At 46.7% G+C, this 27,288-nt stretch overlaps 1 protein-coding gene across 1 annotated transcript; it reads right to left on the bottom strand.

The window, feature by feature from the left end:
• Positions 1 to 19,523: 19,523 nt before the first annotated feature.
• Positions 19,524 to 20,117, bottom strand: LOC135310858 (Krueppel-like factor 9). The gene is given in 3 exon segments (XM_064439922.1): positions 19,524 to 19,555; positions 19,668 to 19,826; positions 19,829 to 20,117. Coding segments are annotated over 3 exon segments (480 nt in total).
• Between the last annotated feature and the right edge of the window lie 7,171 nt (positions 20,118 to 27,288).

Raw genomic sequence — 27,288 nt, 5'->3', positions numbered from 1 at the left:
CTATCAAAGGTGTTGGTTGCAACAAATAGCAGGAGTGAAAAGAAAGGGTGTGTTTGAAGGGCCATAGTCCAGGAACCAAAAGGTGTTCAGAGATAACAGAAGATCTAGTGACTGGGAAGAGCACACAAGTCTCCGCTGTCAGAGTCTTGGCTAGGTTGAGATTGGTTGAGATGTGTTTAACGTTTCCATGTTGATAGTGGAGATATTAGAAGGGTGATTTTTTACCACCTTGTTTCAGATTAATTGACAAGAGAAGCAGCAATATAAAACCAGAGCAACCGGGTTACATTAAATCTCAAACTTAAGTAGTTTGCTTTGGCAGAGCTGAATCAACAACAGAATGAATCTGTGCTGGCAAAAGCAATTATCCCCAGCTGTACCAGTGTTTTGTTCTGGCAGAGAAAACATGACCCACAGTAATGAAGTCTTTTGTTTATGCATGTAATTGTCTCTCTATATGTGAGTGAACATGTGCTTGGGAGGTATAACCCGGGCTGCTAACTGCAGAGCTGAATCAGAAATGGTGTTTTGTGTTCACCTTTGCCCACCATGACTGCTTATCTGTATTGGATGTAAATGGCAAGGTTTTGGTAGCGCAGGGTCGGGGGCATGCTGCAGGGGTGGCCTCTGTGGGAAGAGGTCAGGGACTTCCCTGTGCCGGTCACAACCAGTTCCAGCAAGATCGACAACAAACCCACCACATACCAAAGCTAAGCTATTTGGAGAAGTTTGTGGTGCCTCTGTGAAAACATATTTAAGAAAGGGCAGAAAACACCAGAGAGAGAAAGAGGAGGAAGGAACAACAGCAAGAAGGAGGGAATAACAAGGTCAGGGGAGTAGGAGGTGTTCCATGGAGGAGCAGGCGTGCCCTTAAAGGTACCCATGCCCATGGAGGACCTATGCCAGAGCAGGTACTTCCCTGGAGGGATTGCAGCCTGTGGCTAAGGCCATGCAGGAGCAGATATTTGTGAAGGGACTGAGGCCCAATGCCAGAGTAGGCACACCTCTAAAGGGACTGCAGCTTGTGTAGGACCCACACTGGAGTGTGGGAAAAGAATGAGAAGGAAGGAGCAGTAGAGAGAAACTGCTATGCACTGACCCCAACCTCCTGCGCTGCTCGTTGCCTCATTGAAGGGACTGAGTGTAACCTGTGGTGATAACAAGGGGATAGGAGAGGTGTCTCTGGAGTGAAGATGAGCCTGGGAAAGGAGGAGGGGTGTTTTCCCTAAATGTCTAAATGTTTGTCTTCTTTGTTTCCCAATACCTGAATCGGTAATTAAATGTTTATGTTAATTTGCAATAAATTAAGTTAAATTCCCCAAGTTGTGTCCGTTTTGCCCTTGACAGTAACTGGTGATTTACCTGTCTTTAATTCAACCCATGATTTTTCTTGCTCCTTGTTCCTCCTATTTTCTCCCCCTACTCATCCTGCTGGGGGGCGAGTGAGTAACTGTGTGGGTGCTTGGCCGCTAGCAGGGACCAATCCAACACATTATCCCATCTGCCCTAGGAGTGCTTCAGATGTTCTTGCCCCCTCTGGGCTGCTTCTAACAGCTACTGTTTGGGAAATGGAATAACTTATGCCAAAACCTTCCCTGTTCTTTCTTGCCACAATGATATAATGTCAACCTTTCCCTGTAGTACTGAATGGAGGCTTGACCTAAAGCCTAGCACAAGCATCAGTAGTAATAGTAGAGAGTTATCAGTCTAGGTGTGACTAATATAGGGAGGGCTTTATTATGCTAGAAGCTATATAGACAGAAAAAAAGAAATGGTCCCTGCCTTGAGGAGCTTATGGCTTAGAGATACATTTACTGGGCAATACCTTGTATTCCTTCCTGTGCTGACATGTTGGAAAAAACGGGTTCCTTTTCTCTCCATTGCTCCAAGTCTTAAAGGTTTCCAAAATACTGAATTTTATCTTTGTGAATCCCTCCTCCCCCGCCAAGTTGTTAGTCAGCAATTAGCCTCCTGGCAACTAAGTAATTTTATTTTAGGTGAGTGGGCATTGCTGTAAAACAGCATCATAATACTTATTAAATGTTATTTCCATAAAATTTATGCCAAAAGCTGAGGTATATAGCATCATATTTTCAGAAATGTGTGCTTGGGGTGCTTTGTTCATTCAACTGTTGCTTTTCCCTCCTTCTCTGCACAATGTAGTTCACTATATATCATGCCAGTTCCTCCCACCCTGCATCTTTCCATTGTCCTTGTTAAGATATGTGGGCAGATGACTAGGCCCTGGACTGAGGCTTAGCTAACTGAACAGACCTTGAGAAACTAGAGGACATGACATGAGAAATTGCTGAACATAAATAACACAGTGAGAAGCTGACAAAAGTTAGCTTCTTCATGAAGAATGGCCACATTTCACAGGTGGTTAAGGGAGAAGTATGTGAGAGAGAAACAAGCTTCACAGAAAATTGGAGGAGGGTATTGGGGACATTTTGGGGAGTGCAACCCTGTAAGGCCAACAGTGCCTGGGTAACCATAACAGCAATACCATGTAAAGCGAAGATAATCTTGGTAATGGTATCAGAGAAACCAAATTTGGATATGGATGTAGCAAAACTAGAACCAATGGGAAAAGAAGTAATTAGGGGTGGATTGTTTCTTTGGGAAAAGACAAGGGTAGAGAAAGGGAGGGATCAAGATGTATGGAGGGAATTACAAGCATGCATAAATGGAGAGAAGCGGGGATAAAGGGGGTTGGTCATGTATAAGCAAGCAGCATGCTTGCCTGGCTGAGCCCTGCAACTGATCACCACAGTCTATCCTATCTTCTTACTAAATCCTATTCTTAAATTTTTTTTCTGTGTAATCTCACTCTCTATCCCATGTGAGTGCTGAAAGGTCTAAGTGCCAGCAACTGGAAAAAAATCCATGGGCCACCGGGCCTGTAGGTCTGGGTGCCAGCAACTGGAGGGCCCAAGGTGTGCTTATGTTTCCTTAGTCAACTTAATCCTCTGTATAACATGTATTTCTCTAGCAAAATTCAAGATAGAAAAGCTGGCAAGTGGGAGGAGATTTGCATTTCAAAGGACTCAATCTCTGAGCTAGTGGCTGGGTAAGGGGCTGGGGGTCCAGGCATGGATGGGCTTAGAGCCCATGCTAATATTCAAGGGATTTGTAAACGTGAGTGTCGTGGTTCAGCCTCACTCAGCAAATAAACACCACGCAGCCACTCGCTCACTCTCCCCACCCCTGTGGGACAGGGTTGAGAATTTGAAGCACTACCCAGCAACAACCAAAACATTGGTGTGTTATCAACACTGTTTTCATACTAGGTCCAAAGCACAGCACTATGCCAGCTGCAGTGAAGAAAATTAACTCTATCCCAGCTAAAACCATGACAGTGAGTGTGCTTGTGAATCCAGACAGTGGGTGTTTCCCACTGCAGTGTCTATCGTAGTAGACAGACCTACCCGAGGGGGTGTAATACTGGACCTGATGGTCACCAATGCAAGTGAGCTCATCAGTGATGTCAAGATTGGAGGCAGCCTGGGCTGCAGTGATCACGCATTGGTGGAGTTCACACTCCTGAGGGATACAGGAAAAGCTAGGAGTATAGTCAGGACCCTAAATTTTAGGAAAGCGGACTTCCAGCTCTTCAAGGAGTGAGTCAGCAGGACCCCCTGGGAAACGGTCCTCAGGGGCAAGGGAACAGAAGAGAGCTGGAAGATCTTTAAGGACGCGTTCCATAAAGCGCAAGAGCTCTCAGTCCCCAGGTGTAAGAAATCACCCAAGGAAGGGAAGAGACCAGCATGGCTGAGTTGAGACATGCTGGCCAAACTAAAGAGCAAGAAGGAACTGCACAGGGAGTGGAAGCAGGGACAGGTATCCTGGGAAGAGTATAGGGACGCTGCCCGGTTGTGTAGGGATGCAGTCAGGAGGGCCAAGGCGCGGCTGAAGCTGAATTTGGCAAGGGGTGCAAAGAATAACAAGAAGGGCTTCTACCCTGTCAACCAGAAAAGGAAAGTTAAAGAAAGTGTACCTGCCCTGATGAACAAGAATGGTGACGTTGTATCAACAGATGAGAAAGCTGAGGTACTCAGCAACTTTTTTGCCTCAGTCTTCACTGGCAACCTCTCTCCTCACCCCTCCCAAGTCAATGTACTGCAGGATGGGGACCAAGGGGGGTAAAGACTCTCCCACTGTAAGGGAAGATCAGGTTCATGACTGCCTGAGGAACCTGAACATATGCAAGTCACAGAATCACAGAATGGTAGGGGTTGGAAGGGACCTCTGGAGATCATCTTGTCCAACCCCACTGCTTGAGCAGGTACACCTAGAGCAGGGGGCACAGGACTGCGTCCAGATGGGTTTTGAATGTCTCCAGGGAAGGAGACTCCACAGCCTCTCTGGGCAGCTTGTTCCACTGCTTTGTCTATGGGACCTGATGAGATGCATCCCAGAGTCCTGAGGGAACTGGCTGATGTAGTTGCAAAGCCACTTTCCATGATATTTGAAAATTCATGGCAGTCACGTGAAGACCCTGGGGACTAGAAGAAGAAAACACTGTGCTCATCTTTAAAAAGAGTAGAAAGGACCCAGGGAATTATTGACCTGTCAGCCTCACATCTGTGCCAGGGAAGATCATAGAACAGATTCTCCTAGAAGCTATGCTAAAGCACATGGAGGACAGGGAGGTGATTCAAGGCATCCAGCATGGCTTCACCAAGGGCAACTCCTGCCTGACCAACCTAGTGGCTTTCTATGATGGAGTGACTGCATCAGTAGACAGGGGAAAAGCAACAGATGTCATCTATCTGGACTTCTGTAAGGCCTTTGACATAGTCCCCCACAACACCCTTCTCTCTAAATTGGAGAGATATGGATTTGATGGGTGGACTGTTTGGTGGATAAAGAACTGGTTGGATGGTCGCATCCAGAGGGTAGTAGTTAATGTCTTGATGTCCAGATGGAGACCAGTGATGAGTGGTGTCCCTCAGGGGTCTGTACTGGGACCAATGCTGTTTAATATTTTCATCAATGACATAGTGGAATCAAGTGCACCCTCAGCAATTTTGCGGATGACACCAAGCTGAGCAGTGCAGTTGACACACCTGAAGGAGATGCTTAGTGTTTGCTAAGCCGAGAAGGGGTCCTGTTCTCATCCTCAGGGAGTGGTTAAGGGATGATTCTGGGCAATGCATAATTCCCACTTTTGTTCTTGTGCTCCCAGAACCTTTAGCACCACCTGTGCTCAAAAGGAGCACCACGCTGAGCTGGAGGGATATATTGGCTCAGTAATATCCCAGGAATTTTAAATCAAAATGTTTTCTAATTTTACATCAAAATGTTTTGTAATTTTATAGGAGTTGTTTTGATGCTTCGTGCATCATTTCCCCATCCTCTCACCTGTCTTTAATTGACCTATTTCTTGAAAGGTGCACCGTAGTTTCTTCTGATTTTGTTGAAAGAAACTTAGCTTCATACATGTTAAAGCCAAAAGGACACTAACCTATCTTTAATTAGAATTCAGTATCCTTGAAGAAGGACTGAGAAACAGATAAAAGGGAAAACTCTTGTCTCAGCAGGGTGAGAAACTATGAAGTCAGTATCTTTTAACCAAGGACATTCCAGGGCAATTAGACCTTAGAGAGAACAACTAATCGGATGTTTTATGTCACTAATCAGGATGTTTTATGTATGTTGCCAACTTGGTAAGAACTAAGTATCCTTTGGGTGAACTATCCTCATTATAATATTAAAAATCATGCCCATGGGTCAGAAAGCCCTCTGCTCAAATAAGCCCCTTACTCCCTGAGCATGCATAATGAATTTAAAAGGATCTGTACCTTTAACATGAAGTAAGAAAGAGACTAACCAATCATTAGCTGAGGGTGTGGATATTAGCTGATTACTAACACATTTAATTGTATAAATACCCTGTAGTTTCTTAGTTTGGTGTGCTTGATTTGTGGGAAACCACCAAGCACCCAGGCTTGTGCAACCCTGAAATAAATAAGCAGTGCCTCTCCTGAGTGTGTGATTATTGACTCATTGCACACTGGGCAACAGATATGCTTTTTGGACAACAGTTTTCTGGAGATTCAGGTGGGGCCACTATGAAGCCTTGCTGAGATCATCTTGCCAGCTGCCAGTGGGGAGAAGCTGCTCTTTGGACTCCAAGTGTGCACTGACCTGTTGTTTGGAGGACTCTGTGAGTAATCTCCCTATCTGGAGTGGGTAAGCATGATAAAGAGACATTGCATGGAGTAACAATGGATAAAGCTATTTTGTAATAGGTAAAGGTATTTTGTAAGCTTTGTGCATGTTTGGACAGTGATGACTGGAGTGCATGAAAGTGTAGTTGGTAAGAATATTCTTTTTGGATAACAATATGGGAGCAGGATGGGGGGCAGGACAATCTGCAGAGGTCTCCCCTTGCTCCCTATTAGGATGCATCCTGAAACATTGGGATAAGTTTGGTGGGGATCCTCTAGAAATGAGGAAAATAAAATAATATTGTACTCAATGGTGGCCAAAGTATAAATTGGAGGATGAGGAGAAATGGCCAGAAATGGGGTCTTTGAATTATAATACAATTTTGCAACTTATGTTGGTTTGCAAAAAGGCAGGATAAATGGGATGAAATCCCATATGTGGATTTGTTCTTTAAGATATGATCATGAAACAAGGAAGAAATGTAAATTGTTATCTGATTTGAATGTATTGATGATGATGGAGGATAGAAAGAAATTGTCTCAGTGTTGTTCTGCTTGTAGTATTGAAAAAAAAAATGTTTAAAAATGGATGATGAAGAAGAGGATGTGCAGTTGTTGGTTCCCTCAGATAGGGATCAGGATAATGTTGTTGATGGTACGAGAAGGGGTAGTGACAGATTCAGTCCTATTGCAGGCAGAACTCGAGTGCAATAGAACCCAGTGATTCAGGCTCCACTGCACCAGGCAGTAGGGCCAGATGGAGAACTTGTATATGTGAGAGTTCCTTTTTCAACCTCAGATTTAATGAGTTGGAAGGAGTCTGCTGGGTCATATCAGGAAAATCCAGACAAAATGTCCAAAATAAAACTTTCCTAGATTTTTTTTTTAAAGAAGCATTTTTCCCAGTGCCTTGCTAATTCAAAATAAAGCCAGGATTCATTACATCATAAGGCTTATTGATCCAGCTGTCCTTTGCATGTTACAAGAGCCTGAACTAAATATGGTGTTTCATATGCAGGGGGTTATTTAGGAGTACTTACTGTACTTAAACTTCATTTTAATTCTGTGTTAACTTAATCATTGACAAGGATGAATTGTTAACCAGAAAGAGGGGGGGGGGGGGGGGAATGTAGGAACTGGATGCATTTAGCTATTGCAAGTTTTTCAGGAACTACTGTCATGGTCCATTTGGATCTCTCAAATTTGCAGGACAACATACTCTGCAAATTAAACTTTATTTTATGAACTCATTAGGAAAGAAAACCAACACACACGACAAACAAGGGCTCAGTCCCCTTTGTACAGACTACTCTAACATGAGTTTACTGATTCATCACTTAATTCATGAGGTTTCTCACTCACAAGTTACCTAATTCATAACTTGCAACTTGTAACTCATGCACCTATGAGCAAAATAGTTACCTGGCCAACTGTGAGAATGTTCATCCTTCCTCCTTTATCACAGTGCAGATGTCCCCTGTATCACACTGGGAAGCACAAAAGCCTCAGCAGTCCAGCTGCTGTTGTATCCGCTTCAAAAGCTTTTTGGGTAAGCTGACATATTTATACTGTCCAACTTGGATGGTTGGTCTATATGATTTCCATGAGTTAGCAAATTGTGAAGAAACTGCCAGACAACCAATATGCAAGGATTATGGCTGCAGGAGACAGCAATCTTCAGGTGATAATGGCTGTATAATGACCTTTAGCCCTTCCTGGCCAGTGTCCTGCCTTTGTGTTGCACTCACTTTGATTTAATGGTGCTGCTCTCAGTATGCATCAGGCCTTAGTATGAGCTGTGTGTTAGCCAAAATCTGAGCAGGAGTTGAGCGCACAGTCACAACTCCTGTGGCAGATGTTGAAATTCAACAGGGAAAACATGGAAAAATAAAGGGAAGTAGCAATGCCACATAACCAGTCTACCTTCTCACTATAGCAGCATACCAGACATCTTCCTCTCCTATGTCCCTTTCCCAAAAGCTCAATCCTTTGCCACCAAATTCCATCAGCTTTTCTGCACAATTCTTCTGCTCCCCAGTTGCTCTCAGAGTAATTCCTTACTTGTCCAGTGTACCTTCTGTTACTCTATTATCACTAGTATTTTGTTTACAGTGTATGTCTGTCTAAAACTGAAGAATGTGGCCTTATACATGATGTTAACTGGAGTTTATAACTGCAAATTATTGGAGGGTTTGTGGGAGCGTAATATAGTCAATTTGCCAGGCCTCCCCATATTTATATTTCAGCCATCGTCCCCCATACCACAGAGGCTTTACCCACTTCGCTTGCTTGATTGCAGTGCATGTTTCACATTCAAGGATAGTCTGTGCAATAGCATCGATGGTCAAGTCCACCCCTCAATCACAAGCCCATCCGTATGTTGCATCTCTCCCTTGATGGCCCTCCGAGCTAGAAATAGTTCACCCTTATGTTGCCAGTCCAGATCCGCCTCAGCCACTTCAATCCTGGCAGCCTGATCTACCTGCTGGTTGTTCCGATGTTCTTCAGTGGCCCGACTCTTGGGGACGTGAGCATCCACATGACGTACCTTTACAACCAGTTTCTCTACCCGGGCAGCAATATCTTGCCACAATGTGACAGCCCAGATGGGTTTGCCTCTGCGCTGCCAGTTGCTTTGCTTCCACTGCTGCAGCCAGCCCCACAGGGCATTTGCCACCACCCAGGAGTCAGTATAGAGATAGAGCAATGGCCACTTTTCCCGTTCAGCAATGTCTAAGGCCAGCTGGATGGCCTTTACCTCTGCAAACTGGCTTGATTCAGCTTCTCCTTCAGCAGTTTCTGCTACTTGTCGTGTAGGAATCCATACAGCAGCCTTCCATCTCTGGTGCTTTCCCACAAGGCGACAGGACCCATCAGTGAACAGGGCATATTGCTTTTCATCTTCTGGCAGTTTGTTGTACAGTGGGGTGGCTTCAGCACGTGTCACCTCCTCCTCTGGTGAAAATGCAAAATCTTTGCCTTCTGGCCAGTCCATAATCACTTCCAAGATTCCTGGGTGACTGGGGTTTCCTACTCGAGCCCGCTGGGTGATCAGTGCAACCCATTTACTCCACGTAGCATCAGTTGCATGGTGTGTAGAGGGGATGTTTCCTTTGAACATCCAGCCCAGCACTGGCAGTCGGGGTGACAGGAGCAACTGTGCCTCAGTACCAACCACTTCTGAAGCAGCTCGAACCCCTTCATATGCTGCCAATATCTCTTTTTTCATTGGAGTATAGTGGGCTTTGGACCCTCTGTATCCCCGACTCCAGAACCCTAGGGGTCGACCTTGGGTCTCCCCTGGCGCTTTCTGCCAGAGGCTCCAGATAGTGACATTCTCCCTGGCTGCGGTGTAGAGTACATTTTTTACATCTTGTCCTGCCTGGTCCAGCCCAAGGGCTACTGCATGAACTATTTCCTGTTTAATCTGGTCAAAGGCTTGTTGTTGCTCTGGGCCCCATTTGAAATCATTCTTCTTCCAGGTCACTTGATGGAGAGGGCTTACGATCAGACTGTAATTTGGAATATGCATTCTCCAAAAACCCACAATGCCCAAGAAAGCGTTCTTACCTTTTTGCTAGTTGGTGGAGACAAGCCTGCTATTTTGATGATCACATCCATTGGAATCTGACGACGTCCATCTTGCCATTTGGTTCCTAAGAAATGGATCTCTTGTGCAGGTCCCTTCACCTTACTTTGTTTTATGGAAAAACCTGCTTTTAGAAGGATTTGGACTATTTATTCTCCTTTCTCAAACTTCTTCTACTGTGTTGCCCCACACAATGATGTCATCAATGTATTGAAGGTGTTCTGGAGCTTCTCCCTGTTCCAGTACAGTCTGAATCAGTCCATGGCAAATGGTAGGACTGTGTTTCCACCCCTGGGGCAGTCAATTCCAGGTGTACTGGATGCCCCTCCATGTGAAAGCAAATCATGGCCTGCACTTTGCTGCCAGAGGGATTGAGAAGAATGCATTAGCGATAACAGTGGTGGCATACCGCTTGGCTACCTTTGACTCTAGTTCATATTGAAGTTCTAGTGTGTCTGGCACAGCAGCACTCTATCGTGGCCTGAATGAAGTCACTCCACCATTGTCTACTGTTAGTCTCCACTCTCCATTAGACTTCCAGACTGGCCATATGGGACTGTTAAAGGGTGAGTGGGTCTTACTGATGACTCCTTGGCTCCTCAGTTGGTGAATGGGCTCATGGATGGGGATCAGAGTGTCTCGGTTGGCGCCATATTGCCGCCAACGCACTGTTGTGGTGGTGATCGGCACCTGTTGTTCTTTGACCCTTAGCAACCCCACAACAGAAGAGTCCTTTGAGAGACCAGGCAAGGTAGACAGCTGTTTAATTTTTTCCATCTCCAAGGCAACTACACCAAAAGCCCACCTGTACCCCTTTGCGTCCTTGAAATAACCTCTCCTGAGGTAGTCTATGCCAAGGATGCACGGAGCCTCTGGGCAGTCACAATGGGGTGCTTCTGCCACTCATTCCCGGTTAGGCTCACTTCGGCCTCCAATACAGTTAGCTCTTGGGATCCCCCTGTCACTCCAGCAATGCTGATGGGTTCTGCCCCTATATACTTTGATGGCATTAAGGTGCACTGTGCGCCAGCGTCCACTAAAGCTTTATACTCCTGTGGGTCGGACGTGCCAGGCCATCGGATCCACACAGTCCAGTAAGCCCGGTTATCCCTTTCCTCCACCTGGCTGGAGGCAGGGCCCCTCTAGTCCTGATCATGGCAGTCACAACTCACTTCCTGCAAATGTGAATCAGGAGTCTATTATGCTCAGAAATAAAATCAGTACTTCCACTCCTCTGTCTGGGGACTTGCTCACTGGAAATTGGAGCAGCAGCTTTCCTGGAAGAGCCTCCCTGAGTGACTCTTCTTCCTTGCAGTTCACGCACTCATGCCTCTAGGGTCGAGGTAGGCTTGCCATCCCACCTCATCATGTCCTTTCCGTGGTCACGCAGGTAGAACCATAGGGTAGTGCATGGTGTATATCCTCTCCTTTGAGCCTAAGGACGCTTATTCCTAACAGCTGAGACACTACTCTGTCGAGGCGGGGAGGAGGACATATCTTCTTTGAGTTGCTGGACCTCTTGGGATAGTTTCTCCACAGCAGAGACGAGCAAGGAAGAGATTTGTTTCATAATTCTGGAGTCTATCAATCACCTTTGCCACTGTTGGTGCCTCGACTTCTTTCCAGGACATTACTGCCAATGAGTTTGCATGCGAAGATGGTGTGCTCCATATAAACTTCCGTCACATGGGTCTTGTTCATTCGGCTTCATCTGGATCTTTGGATGAGCCTTGATGGTCCAGGTCACCATAAATCACCTCAAACACAGCTAATTCCCTTAGATACTGGATGCCTTTCTCCATAGTTGTCCATTTTCCTGGGCGATATGTAACATCTTCTTTAAAGGGATACCTTTCCTTCACTCCAGACAGGAGTCGCCTCCAGAGGCTGAGGGCTTGTGTTTTTTTCCCCAATTGCTTTGTCAATGCCCCCTTCCCCAGAAAGGGATCCCAGTTGTTTGGCTTCTTTTCCCTCTAGTTCCAGGCTACTTGCCCCATTATCCCAACATTGGAGCAGCCAAGTGACAATGTGCTCACCTGAACGATGGCTGAAAACTTTTCGCATATCTCACAACTCACTCAAGGACAGGGATCAGGTGGTCTCTATTTCATTTATGACTTCTTCCTCCTTTCCTCATGACAGCCCTGCTTTTTCATCATCTCGTTCTAAATGAGTTGACGTCCACTTCCAATATTTTGTCTTCTGTATGGGGGCAACTGATACTGCCACGGTTTGATTCTCTGAGTTAGCTCCAGTACCTGTCGTGGGGGTTTGAGTGGCTGCAGTGCCAGTCACTTTGCCTTTCAATCCAGAGACCTTCTCTTCCCCTTGGGGGCACTGAATACTGCCGAGCAGGGCTCGGTACGCATCGGCCAGGCCCCAGCACGTTGCAGTGATCTGTGTCTCTCTGGAGTTCCCAGCGTAACAACATACTTTCTCCAAATATTCTACTAGTTTTTTAGGGTTCTGTACTTGTTCGGGGGTGAAACTCCAAAACACTGGGGGTGCCCACTCCCCTAGGTATCTGCCCATGCTATCCCACATGCCCTGCCACTAGTAACTATCAAGCCTCGGGGCAGATTTCTGGGTGATATTCTGAAGTTGCTTAGTCAAAACCAAAACAACATGCCCAAAAACTAACAATAAGTGCACCTTAACCACCCAAGGATGTTCAAGATACAAAAAGGCACAGATATCATAGAACAAAGTTGCAGAGGTACTCTTCTGTATATGGAAGAAATAAAGTCTCTCTGAGGAGGAGGTATAATTGCTCATCACCTCAACAAGGTGGCATCCAAAGTACAGTAACAGTTTCAGCAAAAATCCCAAATACCAGATAAAGCTGAAAACGAGTGTTTGCATAACAAATCTTGTAGGTAAAACATTACTAATCACAGCAGAACACAGCAGACTAAACAAACCAACACCAATCTTTAACACAAACTGCAGAAATGACAACATGGTGCTGTGACCAGCAACTGTTATTATCTCCAACCCTTGAGCCCCATGTTGGGCACCAAAAAGACTGTTGTGGTTTAGCCGGCAACTCAGCCCCACACAGTTGCTCGCTCACTCCCCCACCTGTGGGATGGGGGAGAGAATCAGAAGGGTAAAGCTCGTGGGTTGAGATAAGAACAGTTTAATAATTAAAATAAAACAACAACAGAAATGCAATGTAAAGGAGAACAATGAGAGGTGTAAAACCCCAGGGGGTGTGTGGAACAAACCGCCAAAACAAACCACATGTGACACAGCAGCTCACCGTCCACCAACCCAACACCACCCCTCCCTGATTTGCAACCGCCCCCCTTAATATATTGGTCATGGTGTCACAAGGTATGGAATGAACATCCAATTGGCCAGTCGGGGTCAGCTGCCCCAGCCATTGCCCCGCCCCTCCCACTGACATGGCAGAGCTCGGGAAGCTGGAAAGGGCCCCGGCCACGCAGGCACCACAGTGAAGACAGTTAACCCCTTCTCAGCCAAAACCAGCACAGATGGTAACTCAACCACTTCCCTGAGAAGCCTGTTCTAGTGCTTGATAACCCTTTCAGTGAAGAAATTTTTCATAATATCTAATCTAAACCTCCCCTGGTGCAACTTGAGGTCATTTCCTGTTATGCTATCACTTGTTACTTGGGAAAAGAGACTGACACCCACCTTGCTACAACCTTGTTTCACGTAGCTGTAGAGAGCGATAAGGTCTCCCCTTATCCTCCTCTTCTCCAGACTAAACAAGCAAACTAAACTGTTATGGCACCTGGATCAATGCTATATTGCAGCACTAATCAGTTGCTGTGTATGTCTTTCCCTTTTACCAGAAATGCTCCTCAGATTCACCTTGTACAATGGCCATCTATGGATCCATGCTTCTGCCCACAACCTACTACTGACTATCAGTTGGAGCAAAATTTCAGAAGAGTTTAAGGGTTTAACTACTGCATAATGTTATTAACTTTTCATTGTTTGGACCTGATTTACAAGATGGCAGTTGGCTATAAAACCTAGTTAGAGGGAAAAATTTTCATACAACAGGATTTTTTGTGTATCTAACCTTAATTAAGAGTACCTGATGTAAGACATGAAGTTCCAACCAAATTGTAGCACTAAATTTTGGGAAGTGTCTGGAATTTACACACACCATATGGCCCCTGGTGAGTTAACTTCTGAAGGTCCTGTAAGAGACATCTCACAAACTAACATTCTCTATCCCTCTTTTCTAACCAGGAGGATCTGCTATGAGCTGCCATATGCCCTTTAACTGGCTTGCATTCACACCATCATAGCAAGTGTACATTCTTTAATTTAGCTTCTCCTGCCATTCTTTTCCTTTCTTTTGGTATCTTGTCCTTTTCTCAGTGCTTCCTGCCCAGGCCTTCTTCTGGCTGAGATTGCTTATTTACTCTCATGTCTGTCTTTATTTTCCCTGGAGATCCTCTGATCTGTACATCCTCCTCTGTTAACCTCCCCATTTTTGAGGTTAACAGTAAACCTACATATTACTGGCCATATCAAATCTCTAAAACTACCTATTTAAAGAAGTCTTTGCATTTTCAAGCTAATCCTCTGCATATCTGCTCTTACTTCCAGGGCTCTGGTCTCATGCACATCTTGCCTATGTCTGGGCCTTTTTCTATGCTCAGAAAGCCCTTAGGGGAAGTCTGCAAGACTTGCCAATGCCACCTCAATACTCAAGACTGTTGTGCAGAAAGGCCTCTCTTGTAATCCATCCTACTACTACCAAATTTGATTAGAGTTTACCTGTCCTATTCTCATAATTCTACCTAAGTGTTATGAGACTAAGGTAAGGTCACTTCATATTTCATATCCTCCACCTGCCCTCCAGACAAACAGCTTTTGGCTTGTGAGCTTTGGGATAACACCATCTTCTACTTGAAATGCCACGTACCTCAGAGATGCTATGGGAAATAGTTCACACAGTCTCACCCATAATAGTGTTCCTGTCCAAGACATCAGAATTTAAATAATAAATTCCAAGTTACTTTTGGATAGTAGTAATAAGACAGGAAAGGCAGTAGTTTAGTTTCAGTGATAGGCTTGTATCACAAGTTTTTGCAAGTTAATAAATTTTGAATTTAGGTATACATCCAAGACAGAATGTTTATATCACAGAAACACTGGGGATCTGGCGAGAAATGAAAGGCCTACCCTCTGGAAAAGAAGAGAGTTCAGACTTCCTTAGCTTCCTCCTGCAAATCTTATTCTAAGTCATACTGAGTTCAATAGGAATGGTGGCACAACCAACGGCTACTTGCTTGAGTAGGATGTGCAGCACCATCCACTGACTTCTTTGTTAAGATCACCACAGAAGACAGTTTTAGATGGATGTGCTGGGTCTGGCTGGGATGGAGTTAACTGCCCTCATAGCAGCCCATGTAGTGCTGTGCTTTTGCATTTGTGGCTAGAACCATGTTGATAACATGCCAGTGTTTTGGCTACTGCTGAGCAGTGCTCGTACAGCATCAAGGCTTTCTCTCCAAATCCCCCACCTGGCTCAAAGGCCAGTAGGCTGGGAGTGGGCAAGAGGCTGAGAGGGGACATAGCCAGGACAGCTGACTTAAACTGACAAAAAGGATATTCTATATTATATGATGTCATACTCAGCAATAAAATCTCAGGGAAAGAAGGAGGAAGCAGGGATGTTCATGGCTATGGCATTCGTCTTCCTAAGCAACCATTACATGTGCTGAGGCCCTACTTTCCAGGAAATGGCTAAACATCTGCCTGCTGATGGGAAGTAGTGAATGAATTGCTTATTTTGCTTTGCTTGAGCACACATCTTTTGCTTCCCCTATTAAACTGACATTATCTTGATCCACAGGTCTTCTAGCTTTCCTTCTATTTTCTCTCTATCCTGCAGGAAAGGGGAATGAGAGAGTGTGTGAGGGATTTTAGATGATGGTCTGTGTAGGGCCACGATGGAAAAATTACACGCTGAACACAGCTGTGAGAACGCGACCTTGAAGAAGGGAACTGGGAGGATTGTTACTGAACAATATGTTGTTGCAATCCGGGAGCCACTGTTAGCTGGCAGAGCACGCACCTGGCAGGCCTTGTTGCATGCGCTGGCCAGGCATTCATCAATGCCTAGTTGGTACTTTTCCTTTGAATCTGCTGAGGGTATAAAAAAGGGGGGCTCAAAGCAGAGGGAGGAGAAAGGACACAGAGCACGCTCTACGAACCACAGGGGATGCCCTGAAGATGCCCTGAAGAAGCCGCGCCTACCTCCCTTCTCCGTGATGACCCTGCTAATGGTCACCCTCCTGCTCAGCGGTGTCTCAGGCATAGTTGTGTTGGTAAGACTCTCATAAAAGAAAACAATATGCTAGTAACTGCTTATGCCAGGCTATAATAGAGCAATAAATACTGTTGTGCTTTTTAAATATCGTGTGTTGGGTGAACTTTGTGCATAGGAACCCTGTGAACCTGCTACAGAGAGGCAGGGTAGCTGTTTGGCTGGGGTCAACCCACCACAGTCTTCTGGAAATTTAGCTAGACTCAAAGGCTCAAGCAAACAATTATTATACAGACAATTTTGGTATCTGAAATACATAATGCCTTTGAACCAACAGGTTTAGAGAATTGCTAGTAAGATACAGATGGTTAACCTCTGAACATCAAGTCTTTGGTCTTCTAAATTTATTTGATCTTTCATGTCTCATTTTCTGTTAGCTGACCAAATATGGTCCAGTGAATTTTCAGATTCTCAACATTACACAGCACAAATCAATATTCTGAGCTTTCCACCTTGCTTAGTTAGCATCCATGAGTAAAAATCACAGAATCACAGGTTGGAAGGAACCTCAGGGATCATCTAATCCATCATTTCTAGTTAAGAGCACAGTCTAGCCAAGATGGCCCAGCACCCTGTCCAGAGGACTCTTGAAGGTGTCCAATGTGGCCCGAGTCAACCACTTCCCTGGGGAGATTATTCCAATGGTTGACCATTCTCACGGGTGAAAAATTTCCCTCTCGTGTCCAATCGGAATCTCCCCAAGAGCAACTTGTGTCCATTCCCCCTTGTCCTCTCCATGTGACTCCTTGTAAAAAGGGAGTCCCCATCTTCTTTGTAGCTACCCCTTAAGTACTGGTACATGGTAATGAGATCCCCTCTAAGCCTCCTTTTCTCAAGGCTGAACAAACCCAGTTCTCCCAGCCTATCCTCGTATGGCAGGCTTCCCAGTCCTTTGATCATCTTGGTGGCCCTTCTCTGGACCCCTTCCAGCCTGTCTGCATCCTTTTTGGGGACCAGAACTGTACACAGTACTCCAGGTGTGGCCTGACAAGTGCTGAGTAGAGTGGGATAATGACTTCTTTATCTCTGCTGGTGATGCCTTCTTGGCCGCAGCAGCACACTGTTTGCTCATGTTGAGCTTCCTGTCCACCAGGACCCCCAGGTCCCTTTCCACAGAGCTGCTCTCCAGCCAGGTGGATACCATTCTGTGCTGCACTCGTGGATTATGTTTTCCCAGGTGCATGACCTTACACTTGTCCTTGTTGAACTTCATAAGGTTCTTGCTGGCCCACTCTTCCAGCCTATCCAGATCTCCCTGCAGAGCAGCTCTCCCTTCTGGAGTGTCTACTTCCCCACTCAGTTTGGTGTCGTCCGCAAACTTCATCAGGCTACACTTGATTCTGTTATCCAGATCACTTATAACATTGGGCCGAATATTGATCCCTGGGGGACCCCACTAGTGACAGGTTGCCAGTTTGAAAAAGAGCTATTTACCACCACCCTTTGGGTGTGGCCTGTCAGCCAAAACCTCCAAGGATGGCTACTCCACCACTTCTCTGGGCAGCCTGGTCCAATGCCTGAACACTCTTTCAGTAAAGAATTTTTTCCAAATATCCAATCTAAACCTCCCCTGATGGAGCTTGAAGCCATTTCCTCTTGTCCTATCGCTAGTGACCTGGGAGAAGAGACCAGCACCCACCTCACTATAACCTCCTTTCAGGTAGTTGTAGGGAGCGATAAGGTCTCCCCTCAGCCTCCTCCAGACTAAACAATCCCAGTTCCCTCAACCTCTCCTCATAAGACTTGTTCTCTAGACCCTTCACCAGCTTCCTTGCCCTTCTCTGGACACTCTTCAGCAACTCAATGTCCTTCTTGTAGTGAGGGGCCCAAAACCGAACACAATATTCAAGGTGCGGCCTCATCAGTGCTGAGTACAGGGGCACTATCACCTCCCTGCTCCTGCTGGCCACACTGTTCCTGATACAAGCCAGGATGCTGTTGGCCTTCTTGGCCACCTGGGCACACTGCTGGCTCATATTCAGCCATCTGTCAACCAGCACCCCCAGGTCCTTCTCCGCCTGGCAGCTTTCCAGCCACTCCTCCCCAAGCCTGTAGTGTTGCATGGGGTTCTTGTGACCCAAGTGCAGGACCCAGCATTTGGCCTTGTTAAACCTCATACAATTGGCCTTGGCCCATCGATCCAGCTTGTCCAGGTCCCTCTGCAGAGCCTTCTTGCCCTCAAGCAGATCAACACTCCTGCCTAACTTGGTGTCGTCTGCAAACTTACTGAGGGTGCACTCAATCTCCTCATCTAGATCATTGATAAAGATATGAAACAAGACTGGCCCCAGAACTGAGCCCTGGGGAACCCTGCTCATGACCGGCCACCAACTGGATTTAACTCCGTTCACCACAACTCTCTGGGCTCGGCCGTCTAGCCAGTTTTTTACCCAGTGAAGAGCACACCCGTCTAAGCCATGAGCTGCTAGTTTGTCTGGGAGGATGCTGTGGGAGACAATATCAAAGGCTTTGCCGAAGTCCAGGTAGACAACATCCACGGCCTGTCCCGCATCCACTAGGCAGGTCACCTCATCATAGAAGATCATTTCCCTATTCCCCATTCCCCCTGTGCTCCTTGGGGTGGGGAGGAGATAGAGAAGTCAGGAATGCGGGAGTGAAGGTGAACCTGGGAAGAAGTGGGTGGTAGTGTTTGAGGTTGGGTTTTATTTATTTGTTTGTTTATTTTTAGAAGTTTTGGGGTTTGTTTCCTCACTGTCCTACTCTATTTTTAACTGGCAAGAAATTAAATTAATCTTTCCCAAGTAGAGTCTGTTTTGCCCATGACTACAATTGGCAAGCAGTCTCCTTGTCCTTATCTTGATCCATGAGCTTTTCCACCTTATTTTCTCCCCCGTCCTGTTGAGGCGAAGAAGGGAGAGAGCAGCTAGGTGGGGATCTGGCAGCCAGCCAAGGTTAACCTACTGCAGCGTCTATAACGAAGTTGACTGTCACATAACTAAGAAACTTATGTGCTGGATCAGAAAATCCAATTCAAGAAGCTCATAAATAAAAGCAATACAGGAAACGTGGAATATCAGCCACCGTCAGCTTCTCTTCAAGCTGAGCTGTTTACCAAAAGTGTATTCGACTTTCCAAAGGATGCTATATTTCTGAAAAACAAGATTTTCCACAAGACTTGCTCTTCTGTTCCCTGCCTTTTTCTTCCTTGGGCTTTCCTCCATTAATTGCCAGCCCTTTCACACCAGGGCTATTGGAGGAGCTGAGCTGGGCTCTCACTTGAGGATTCAGGGGGATGCAGGAAGATGAGCCATGCCCCACTGACTCAGCCCTGCCCAGGGCATCTGGCCCCATTCTTACCCCCCGCGGCAGCAGGCAGCTTGCTCACCAGCCGCTGGCCTGGCAGACACTGCACCCAACCAAGCCGCGCTATTTTAGACAACCCCAAGGGCTCTTGGCCAGATTTATGGTGCCACCGACGTAGGGCTCAGATGGGACCCCCCTCCACAGGCTCCCACCCTGAAATGTGGGAGGGGAAATAAGTGATATTGCAGCAAAAGATCCCCAGAGGGTTCACCTGAGGACAAGCAGTTCCCTCGAGCCCTTCCCCCCCACCCCCCCGGTGGCTTGCCTGTGTGCACTTGGTAGTGGGCTTTCAAGTGGGAGGACTTCCCGTAGACCTTGCCGCAGCCACTGTAGGGGCACTCGTGCTGCTTCTCAGCTGCCAACTTCTCCTTGGGGGGCACAGTGTCGTGCAGGTGAGGGGGCTGCCCTGGCGCCGAGTTTCGTGCTCTGTGGTCCTGTCACTGTCAGAGCCCACATCTTCATCTGGGCTCTCCACGTTGCTCCTGCAGACGGAGGGGACGGGCAGGGGCCAGTACTTGTTCAGCTCCAGGAGGCTCTTGGTGATGGTTACCAAGGTGCAGTAGTCCATCCAAGCATCACAAGGGTCACACAGCTCCTTTCCCACCTGCACCTTGCCTGGCACTTTCAGCCATGCCACCTTGGACACAGCAGAGCAGTTGGAGATGGACACCAGGCACTGGGCAGCCATGAAGTCCATGTAGGCAACGGCTGACATGGTACGGGAGCAGCCCCACTGCTGCTGTGCACAGTCCCGTCCCTGGGTGGTGCAGGGCACCTCAGTACAGTCCCTTGGGGCCTGCCGCGCTGTAGCGCCAGGTGCTACAAGCCATGGTCCGCCAACTGCTGGAGGGTCAGTCCAGTATTGGGCAGCGTGCTGCTGGGATGAGGCTCAGACACAGCTACTGGAGCCAACCTCGAGTAGTTCACTGGGGGATATTTAATAAAAGAAAATGTGAGGGGGGAAAAAATTTCAAATTGCCCCCAGGGCTCGTCTTTCACACACACCCCCACACCCCCCAGGCAATATTCAGTAGATGGAGGGCAGTGCTGAGGAACAGCGTTTCGTCGGCCTGGGTCTGGTGACAGCGGTGGATGCCGAGGCGTGGCTGCTAGTAGAGAGGAAACTGCTGGCTGCCCCGCGCACTCCTGATCAGGAATAGCCACGCCAAATCCCATCACCGTAGATTCGGAGCCCCCCCCCCCCATCGGCCAACAGACAGCACAAGTCAATTGTGTTTACCTTCTTGCCTCTTTCACTCAGATGAGCTTTTTTGCATGGAGGGTGTGTCCACCAATCCCTGTGCTCTCTCCCCAGACTGCATGCTACTCTGGGTGCCTTGGCGCGCCTATTTAAAAGGGCAATGATGCGAGGGGAGCGAGGGGGGGGATTTATGTCATCCTCATGGCTCCCGCGTTGCAGCCTCCCCGAGGCTCGGTTCGCACCACTGACCCCGCACCCTCCTACATGAGGGGTGTGCGGTCCTGCCGGCAGGCTGTGGGGGGCCGCTGGCACTGAGGGGGTTAAGTGTCTCACTAGAAGTCCTACAGTTCCAGCAACCAGCCGGCTAATGAAAAGTGAGCTGGCCGATGTCACTGGCAAGGGCTCGGCTAATCAGAGTGAGGTTCTGAGGGGTGTGCAACACTTGTAAACCTGGTGCAGGCCAAGCAGCTCGCTCAGGTGCTCCAAAACCTCCAGCCGACTCTTCTGTAAAGCTAGCAGGCCTTCTCTCCACCCAATACAAGAAAGCACAAGTTTAGGGAGATGTAAAATTACTTCATGAGTAACTTTTGTATGCATTCATATGTGTGTTTTTAATCAACTTCCCAACTTTCCATCTGGAGGAATCTTGTTGAGTCTTATTTCTCCCTGCCAGGAAAGAAGCAGCCATGCCACAGGCAGCTCTGTATCTCCTCGAGGAAACAGGGTCAGCACAAGTTTTTTGAATGAACCTGCTGCTGCACACACATTCCCTCACAGAGAGGTGCAAGAGACTGCTCAGGTCACTGTGCAGTGGATATGAAATAAAAACTGGTCCATGGTGCATGGGCCTTTCTCTGTCACCCTTTGACATATCTAAATCTTATGTAAAGGATCAAAAGTCACACTTACAATATCATCACTGGGAGAGAGGAGGAGGGCTCCAGTCTATTGCCAATATAGTAGGGTTGGGCAGAGTGGACTACTTCCTCTGTTATAGAGGAGTTAAAAAACTAAACAACCTCAATAGTCTCTGTAAATCTGTTTTGGGGAAAGTTTCTTCCTGGACAAATTGTTGGTAACTGGTTCAACCCAAAGTGCATGGGAAAAACTACAAATTGGGTATCTGAGGAATATTTTAATGCACTTGTGCACCCTATCTTGCATCCTTCTTCTAGTCCTATGCTTCACAGGAATAAAAGAAAATTCCCTCCCACCAATGCCATTTCACATATCTCTCTTTCAAAACCCCCAAGCCCAAGAAGTCAAATTTTGCAACAATGCAGAAAAAAAGATACTTCCTGGGCCCTGCAAACAACCAGGGGAAAAAAAACAAGTAAAGGAAAATAAGAAGAGTGTAGGACTTCAATATAGATTCAGTGCAAGAAACAGGAATCCAGTTTCCTTTCAAAGTCCCTTAAAGGAATTCAAACATTTGGTAACATGACTTATTTCAGAGAAGTATAAGAAAGCCAGTGGCAAAATAGTATGCCTTTAGGTATATGCTTATTTGTAATACCTGTTCTGAATGTCAGAGCATCATCCATTGAAATACAAGCCAAGAGCACTCCTTGACACTGAGAACTCAGCAGTCATTGTCCAGTCTCAATCTGTCTAGTCATGCATTCATCTTCATCTTGTTTTTTGTAGTTGTCAAAATGCTTGAGTGTCTTGAGGGGATCTGAACAACTCAACAGATAACAAAACAAATCAAGGGTTGTTTACTGGGATTTTCAGGACTCAGACATTAAACTAGTCTTTTCTGTTTGTGAGGCTCTGCATGCCATTAAAGTTATCACCTGCCTTTGCTACTGTGTGGTGAGCAGCCAAACTCTCACCCAGCTGCTCTCTCCCTCCTCCTCCTCCTCAACAGCACAGGGGGAGAAAATAGGATGAAAAAGCTTGTGGGTTGAGACAAAGACCAGGAGATTGCTTACCAGATACCATCACAGGCAAAACAGACTTGACTTGGAGAAAATTAATTTATTGCCAGATAAAATAGATTTGGATAGTGAAAAACAACAACAACAAAAAATTAAAACACCACCTTCCCCCCACCGTCCCTTTCCCAGGCTCAACTTCATTCCCAACTCCTCTACCCACCCCGCAGTGCAGGGGGGATGGGAGGTGGGGGATTATGGTCAGTACATAACAGTTCCTCTCTGCCACTTCTTCCTCCTCACAGTTTTCTCCAGTGTGGGTCCTCTCCATGGGCTGCAGTCCAGCTAGGAAAAATCTGCTCCAGCATGGATTCTCCATGGGCCACAATTCCTTCAGGAAATATCAAACTGTGGCTCATCTTTGGCCTGCAGTGGGTCTATTGTAGACTCAGCTGTGTCCAGTGCAGGGCAGCTCCTGACTTCTTTTCACAGAGGCCACTCCTGCAGCCCCACCCCCCCTCAACCTTGCTACATACACCCAATACAATACTGTTACTCAGTAGCATTGTTCAGTTAAGTTTTTATCCTGTCTTTCTGAGGAAACAAAATGCATGTTGCCATGCTATCTGTCCACCTGTCTTTCTGTTTATATGGCTCATAATATCTCTGAGCCCATTAGCCAGTTTCAAGTGAATTTCTTACTGAAGATACAAAGTTCCTTCAAATGTAGTGAAAATAGGTGTTAAGCAGAGGAGAAACCCCTTTAGTGCCTTCACCGAGGACGTAGTTGAAGTATGAGCTTGCTTGCCAATAAAAGGGGACTTTTATTATCTTATAAAATGTTTTTATTACTTTTTTGTCAATATAATCCACAGTTAGCAAACAAAAGTAAGGTTGGTGACAGTAGTTTCCTATCATCCAGAAAAGCTACCTTCTCTACCCAAATAACATATCCTTCACCTCCATCCTTTTTGGCAAATATATAGAGCTTATAGTGTGCTGTCAGGGTTAGCTGACCTTGACTCTATAAGAGTAGAAGGAAAACTTATTTTCTGGACCAAGTGCTATTAAAAAAAAGGGGGAAGGAATTTGCTGTTATCCATAAACCATGAATACCAAGAAATGAAGTATGTTAGTTGATGTATTTTTTTGCTTCTCAAGTGTCAGGAGAGAGCATAACAGGGAAACTCTCTGCTATTGAAATTAGTTACATAGGCATTTATAAAGCATTAATCAAAGTAAAACCAGGGTGCCTCTAAGATCTTTGTACAGATATAAAAGTACTCCTGTCAGACAGAGGAGTTTTACTCTTCTATTATCAGCGGTGAATTGAGGCCCAGCAAGACTGAGCTATCCATAACCCAAAGTCACTAAGGCCTTATAACAGGCAAAGAATCAATCAAACCTCTGTTTCCTCAGCTTCCACTGCTTCAACATCATCCTTCTTTGTAAAAACAGACAGTGCCCAAACCGTAGAGAGCTTTATAAACTACTTTTACTCTCTTTAATATAATATGGAAATAATTAGGAAGTGAGTAAAGAATATGAAACAGCATTACTTCCCTCCCATAAGAAATAAAAACGGGTAGATGTCAGACATTTTGTACACTAGTTCACTAAATGTCTAGGTAAAACCCCACATAATAATAATCTTTTGTCGTGATTTAGCCGGCAACTCAGTCCCACACAGTCGCGCGCTCACTCCCCTACCAGTAGAAGGGGAGAGAATCAGAAGGGTAAAGTTCGTGGGTTGAGATAAGAACAGTTTAATAATTAAAAGTAAAAGAAACAACAACAGAAATGCAATGGAAAGGAGAACAACGAGAGGCATGAAACCCGGAAGGGGGAAGGGAATGAACCACTGAAACAATCCACACGTGACACAGCTGCTCACCACCTGCCGACCAGACACCATGACTCCTCCAAGTCCCAAACTGCCCCCCCTTAATATACTGGTCATGGTGTCACATGGTATGGAGTGAACATCCCATTGGCCAGTCGGGGTCAGCCGCCCCTGCCATGGCCCTGCCCCTCCCAGCCTCCCGCCAACATGGCAGAGCGCATGAAGCTGGAAAGGTAGCTGACCCCCAACGGTGAGGAGAATTAACCCTTGTGGGAAAGCACCAGAGATGGAAGGCTGCTGTATGGAGTCCTACACGACAAGTAGCAGAAACTGCTGAAGGAGAAGGTGAATCGAGCCAGTCTGCAGAGGTAAAGGCCATCCAGTTGTCCTTAGACATTGCTGAATGGGAAAAGAGGCCAGTGCTCTATCTCTATACTGACTCCTGGATAGTGGCAAACGCCCTGTGGGGCTGGTTACAGCAGTGGAAGCAAAGCAATTGGCAGTGTAGAGGCAAACCCATCCGGGCTGTCACACTGTGGCAAGATATTGCTGCCTGGGTAGAGAACCTGGTTGTAAAGGCATGTCATGTGGATGCTCAAATCCATAAGAGTCGGGCCACTGAAGAACATCGGAACAACCAGCAGGTGGATCAGGCTGCCAAGATTGAAGTGGCTGAGGTGGATCTGGACTGGCAACATAAGGGTGAACTATTTCTAGCTCGGAGGGCCCATGACACTTCAGGCCATCAAGGGAGAGATGCAACATACAGATGGGCTTGTGATCGAGGGGTGGACTTGACCATGGTCGCTATTGCGCAGGCCATCCATGAATGTGAAACATGCGCTGCAATCAAGCAAGCGAAGCGGGTAAAGCCTCTGTGGTATGGGGGACGATGGCTGAAATATAAATATGGGGAGGCCTGGCAAATTGACTATATCACACTCCCACAAACCCGTCAAGGCAAGCACCATGTGCTTACAATGGTAGAAACAATGACCGGCTGGCTGGAAACATATCCCGTCCCCCATGCCACTGCCCGGAACACTATCCTGGGTCTCGAAAAACAAGTCCTGTGGCGACATGGCATCCCAGAAGGAATTGAGTCAGACAATGGGACTCATTTCCAAAACAACCTCATAGACACCTGGGCCAAAGAGCACAGTATTGAGTGGGTGTATCACATCCCCTATCACGCACCAGCCTCTGGGAAAATTGAACGGTACAATGGACTGTTAAAGTCTACACTGAGAGCAATGGAGGGGGGTGTGGAACATTCAAACACTGGGATACACATTTAGCAAAAGTCACGTGGTTAGTCAACACGAGGGGATCTGCCAACCGAGCTGGCCCTGCCCAGTCAGAAATCCTACGTACTGTGGAAGAGGGTAGAGTCCCTGTAGTGCATGTACAAAGTATGCTGGGGAAAACAGTCTGGGTTCTTCCTGCCTCAGGCAAAAACAAACCCATTCGTGGGATTGCTTTTGCTCGAGGACCTAGGTGCACTTGGTGGGTGATGCGGGAGGATGGAGAAGTCCGATGTGAGCCTCTAGGGGATTTGATTTTGGGTGAAAACAGTCAATGAACTGAATGGCACAATGCGTACTGCTATATAATATTGTGTGTCACCTCTGTGTTGTATCAATGATATCAGAGTACAAGGCTCCCAAACCATAGAAAATAAACTGTGAAACAAGCAAAGTACAGCAGTGATGGAATGGTGACTGACTTGGTATGCAGCAACCCAATGCCACACACACCATCTCTCCTGCCCTGAAAGACTGATACGACAGATGCAGCCAAGAGTCACGGACTGGGTGAACTCAATGGACATTTTAACGGACATTTTACAGGGAAGGTCCATAGACTAAGGGAATGATGTCTGTGTATTATGTTAAAGGATGGGAAGGGGAGGGGTGGTGGTTGGTAAGGTTGTATCGGATGGTATGGGACCTGGGCATGGTGTAAATGGTATGGAATAAGGGGTGGAGAATGTGCTGGTTTTGGCTGAGAAGGGGTTAATTCTCCTCACCGTCGGGGGGGTCGGCTACATTTCCAGCTTCCTGCACTCTACCATGTTGGCGGGAGTCTGGGAGGGGCAGGGCCATGGCAGGGGCGGCTGACCCCGACTGGCCAATGGGATGTTCACTCCATACCATGTGACACCATGACCAGTATATTAAGGGGGGGCAGTTTGCGGCTTGGAGGAGTTGTGGTGTCGGGTTGGCGGGTGGTGAGCGGCTGTGTCGCGTGCGGTTTGTTTCGGCGGTTCATTCCCTTCCCCCCTCCCCCCGGGTTTCACACCTGTCATTGTTCTCCTTTGCATTGCATTTCTGTTGTTGTTTCTTTTAATTTTAATTATTAAACTGTTCTTATCTCAACCCACGAGCGTTACCCTTCTGATTCTCTCCCCCATCTATCGGTGGGGGAGTGAGCGAGCGACTGTGTGGGGCTGAGCTGCCGGCTAAACCGCGACAGCAGAAACACATGGAGAGCCCTTTAAATGGGAAGATGGGATGATAAAAGCCTGAGGGATTCCTTTCCCATAGACCTCTTTAATTTAATCAGCTAATCAAAGGCAAGTTAAGGACCGATTTTACTAGCTGTCTCTCTCAGTGTGTACGTGTGTTTGGCAGTCTGTCTCTCATTGGCTGTCTGTCTCTTCTTTCTCTCTCTCTAGTTCTGGCTGTCTCTTGTCTCTTGCACATCTCTCATTCTGTCTCTCTCTCTCTAGTTGTGCGTCTGTGCCCATCCCTCGTGCCTTTCTGCCTCTCTCCTGTGTCTGTCTCTCTGTCTTCTGGTGTCTGTGTCTGTCTCTCATTGTGTCTCTCGTGTCCGTGTATCTCGTGTGTGTCTGTTTCATTGTGTGTCTGTGTCTGTCTCATGTTCTTTCAGTCTCATCTGTCTGGCTCTTGATTCGTCTGTCTCGTCTCTCTCACCTCGTTCTCTCATTGGGCCTGTCCTGTTG

This window comes from Phalacrocorax carbo (assembly GCF_963921805.1).
Source record: "Phalacrocorax carbo chromosome W unlocalized genomic scaffold, bPhaCar2.1 SUPER_W_unloc_3, whole genome shotgun sequence".
Classification (NCBI taxonomy): Eukaryota; Metazoa; Chordata; class Aves; order Suliformes; family Phalacrocoracidae; genus Phalacrocorax; species Phalacrocorax carbo.
The sequence above is the reverse complement of the archived record's forward strand: the minus strand, read 5'-3'. Positions and strand labels throughout refer to the sequence as shown.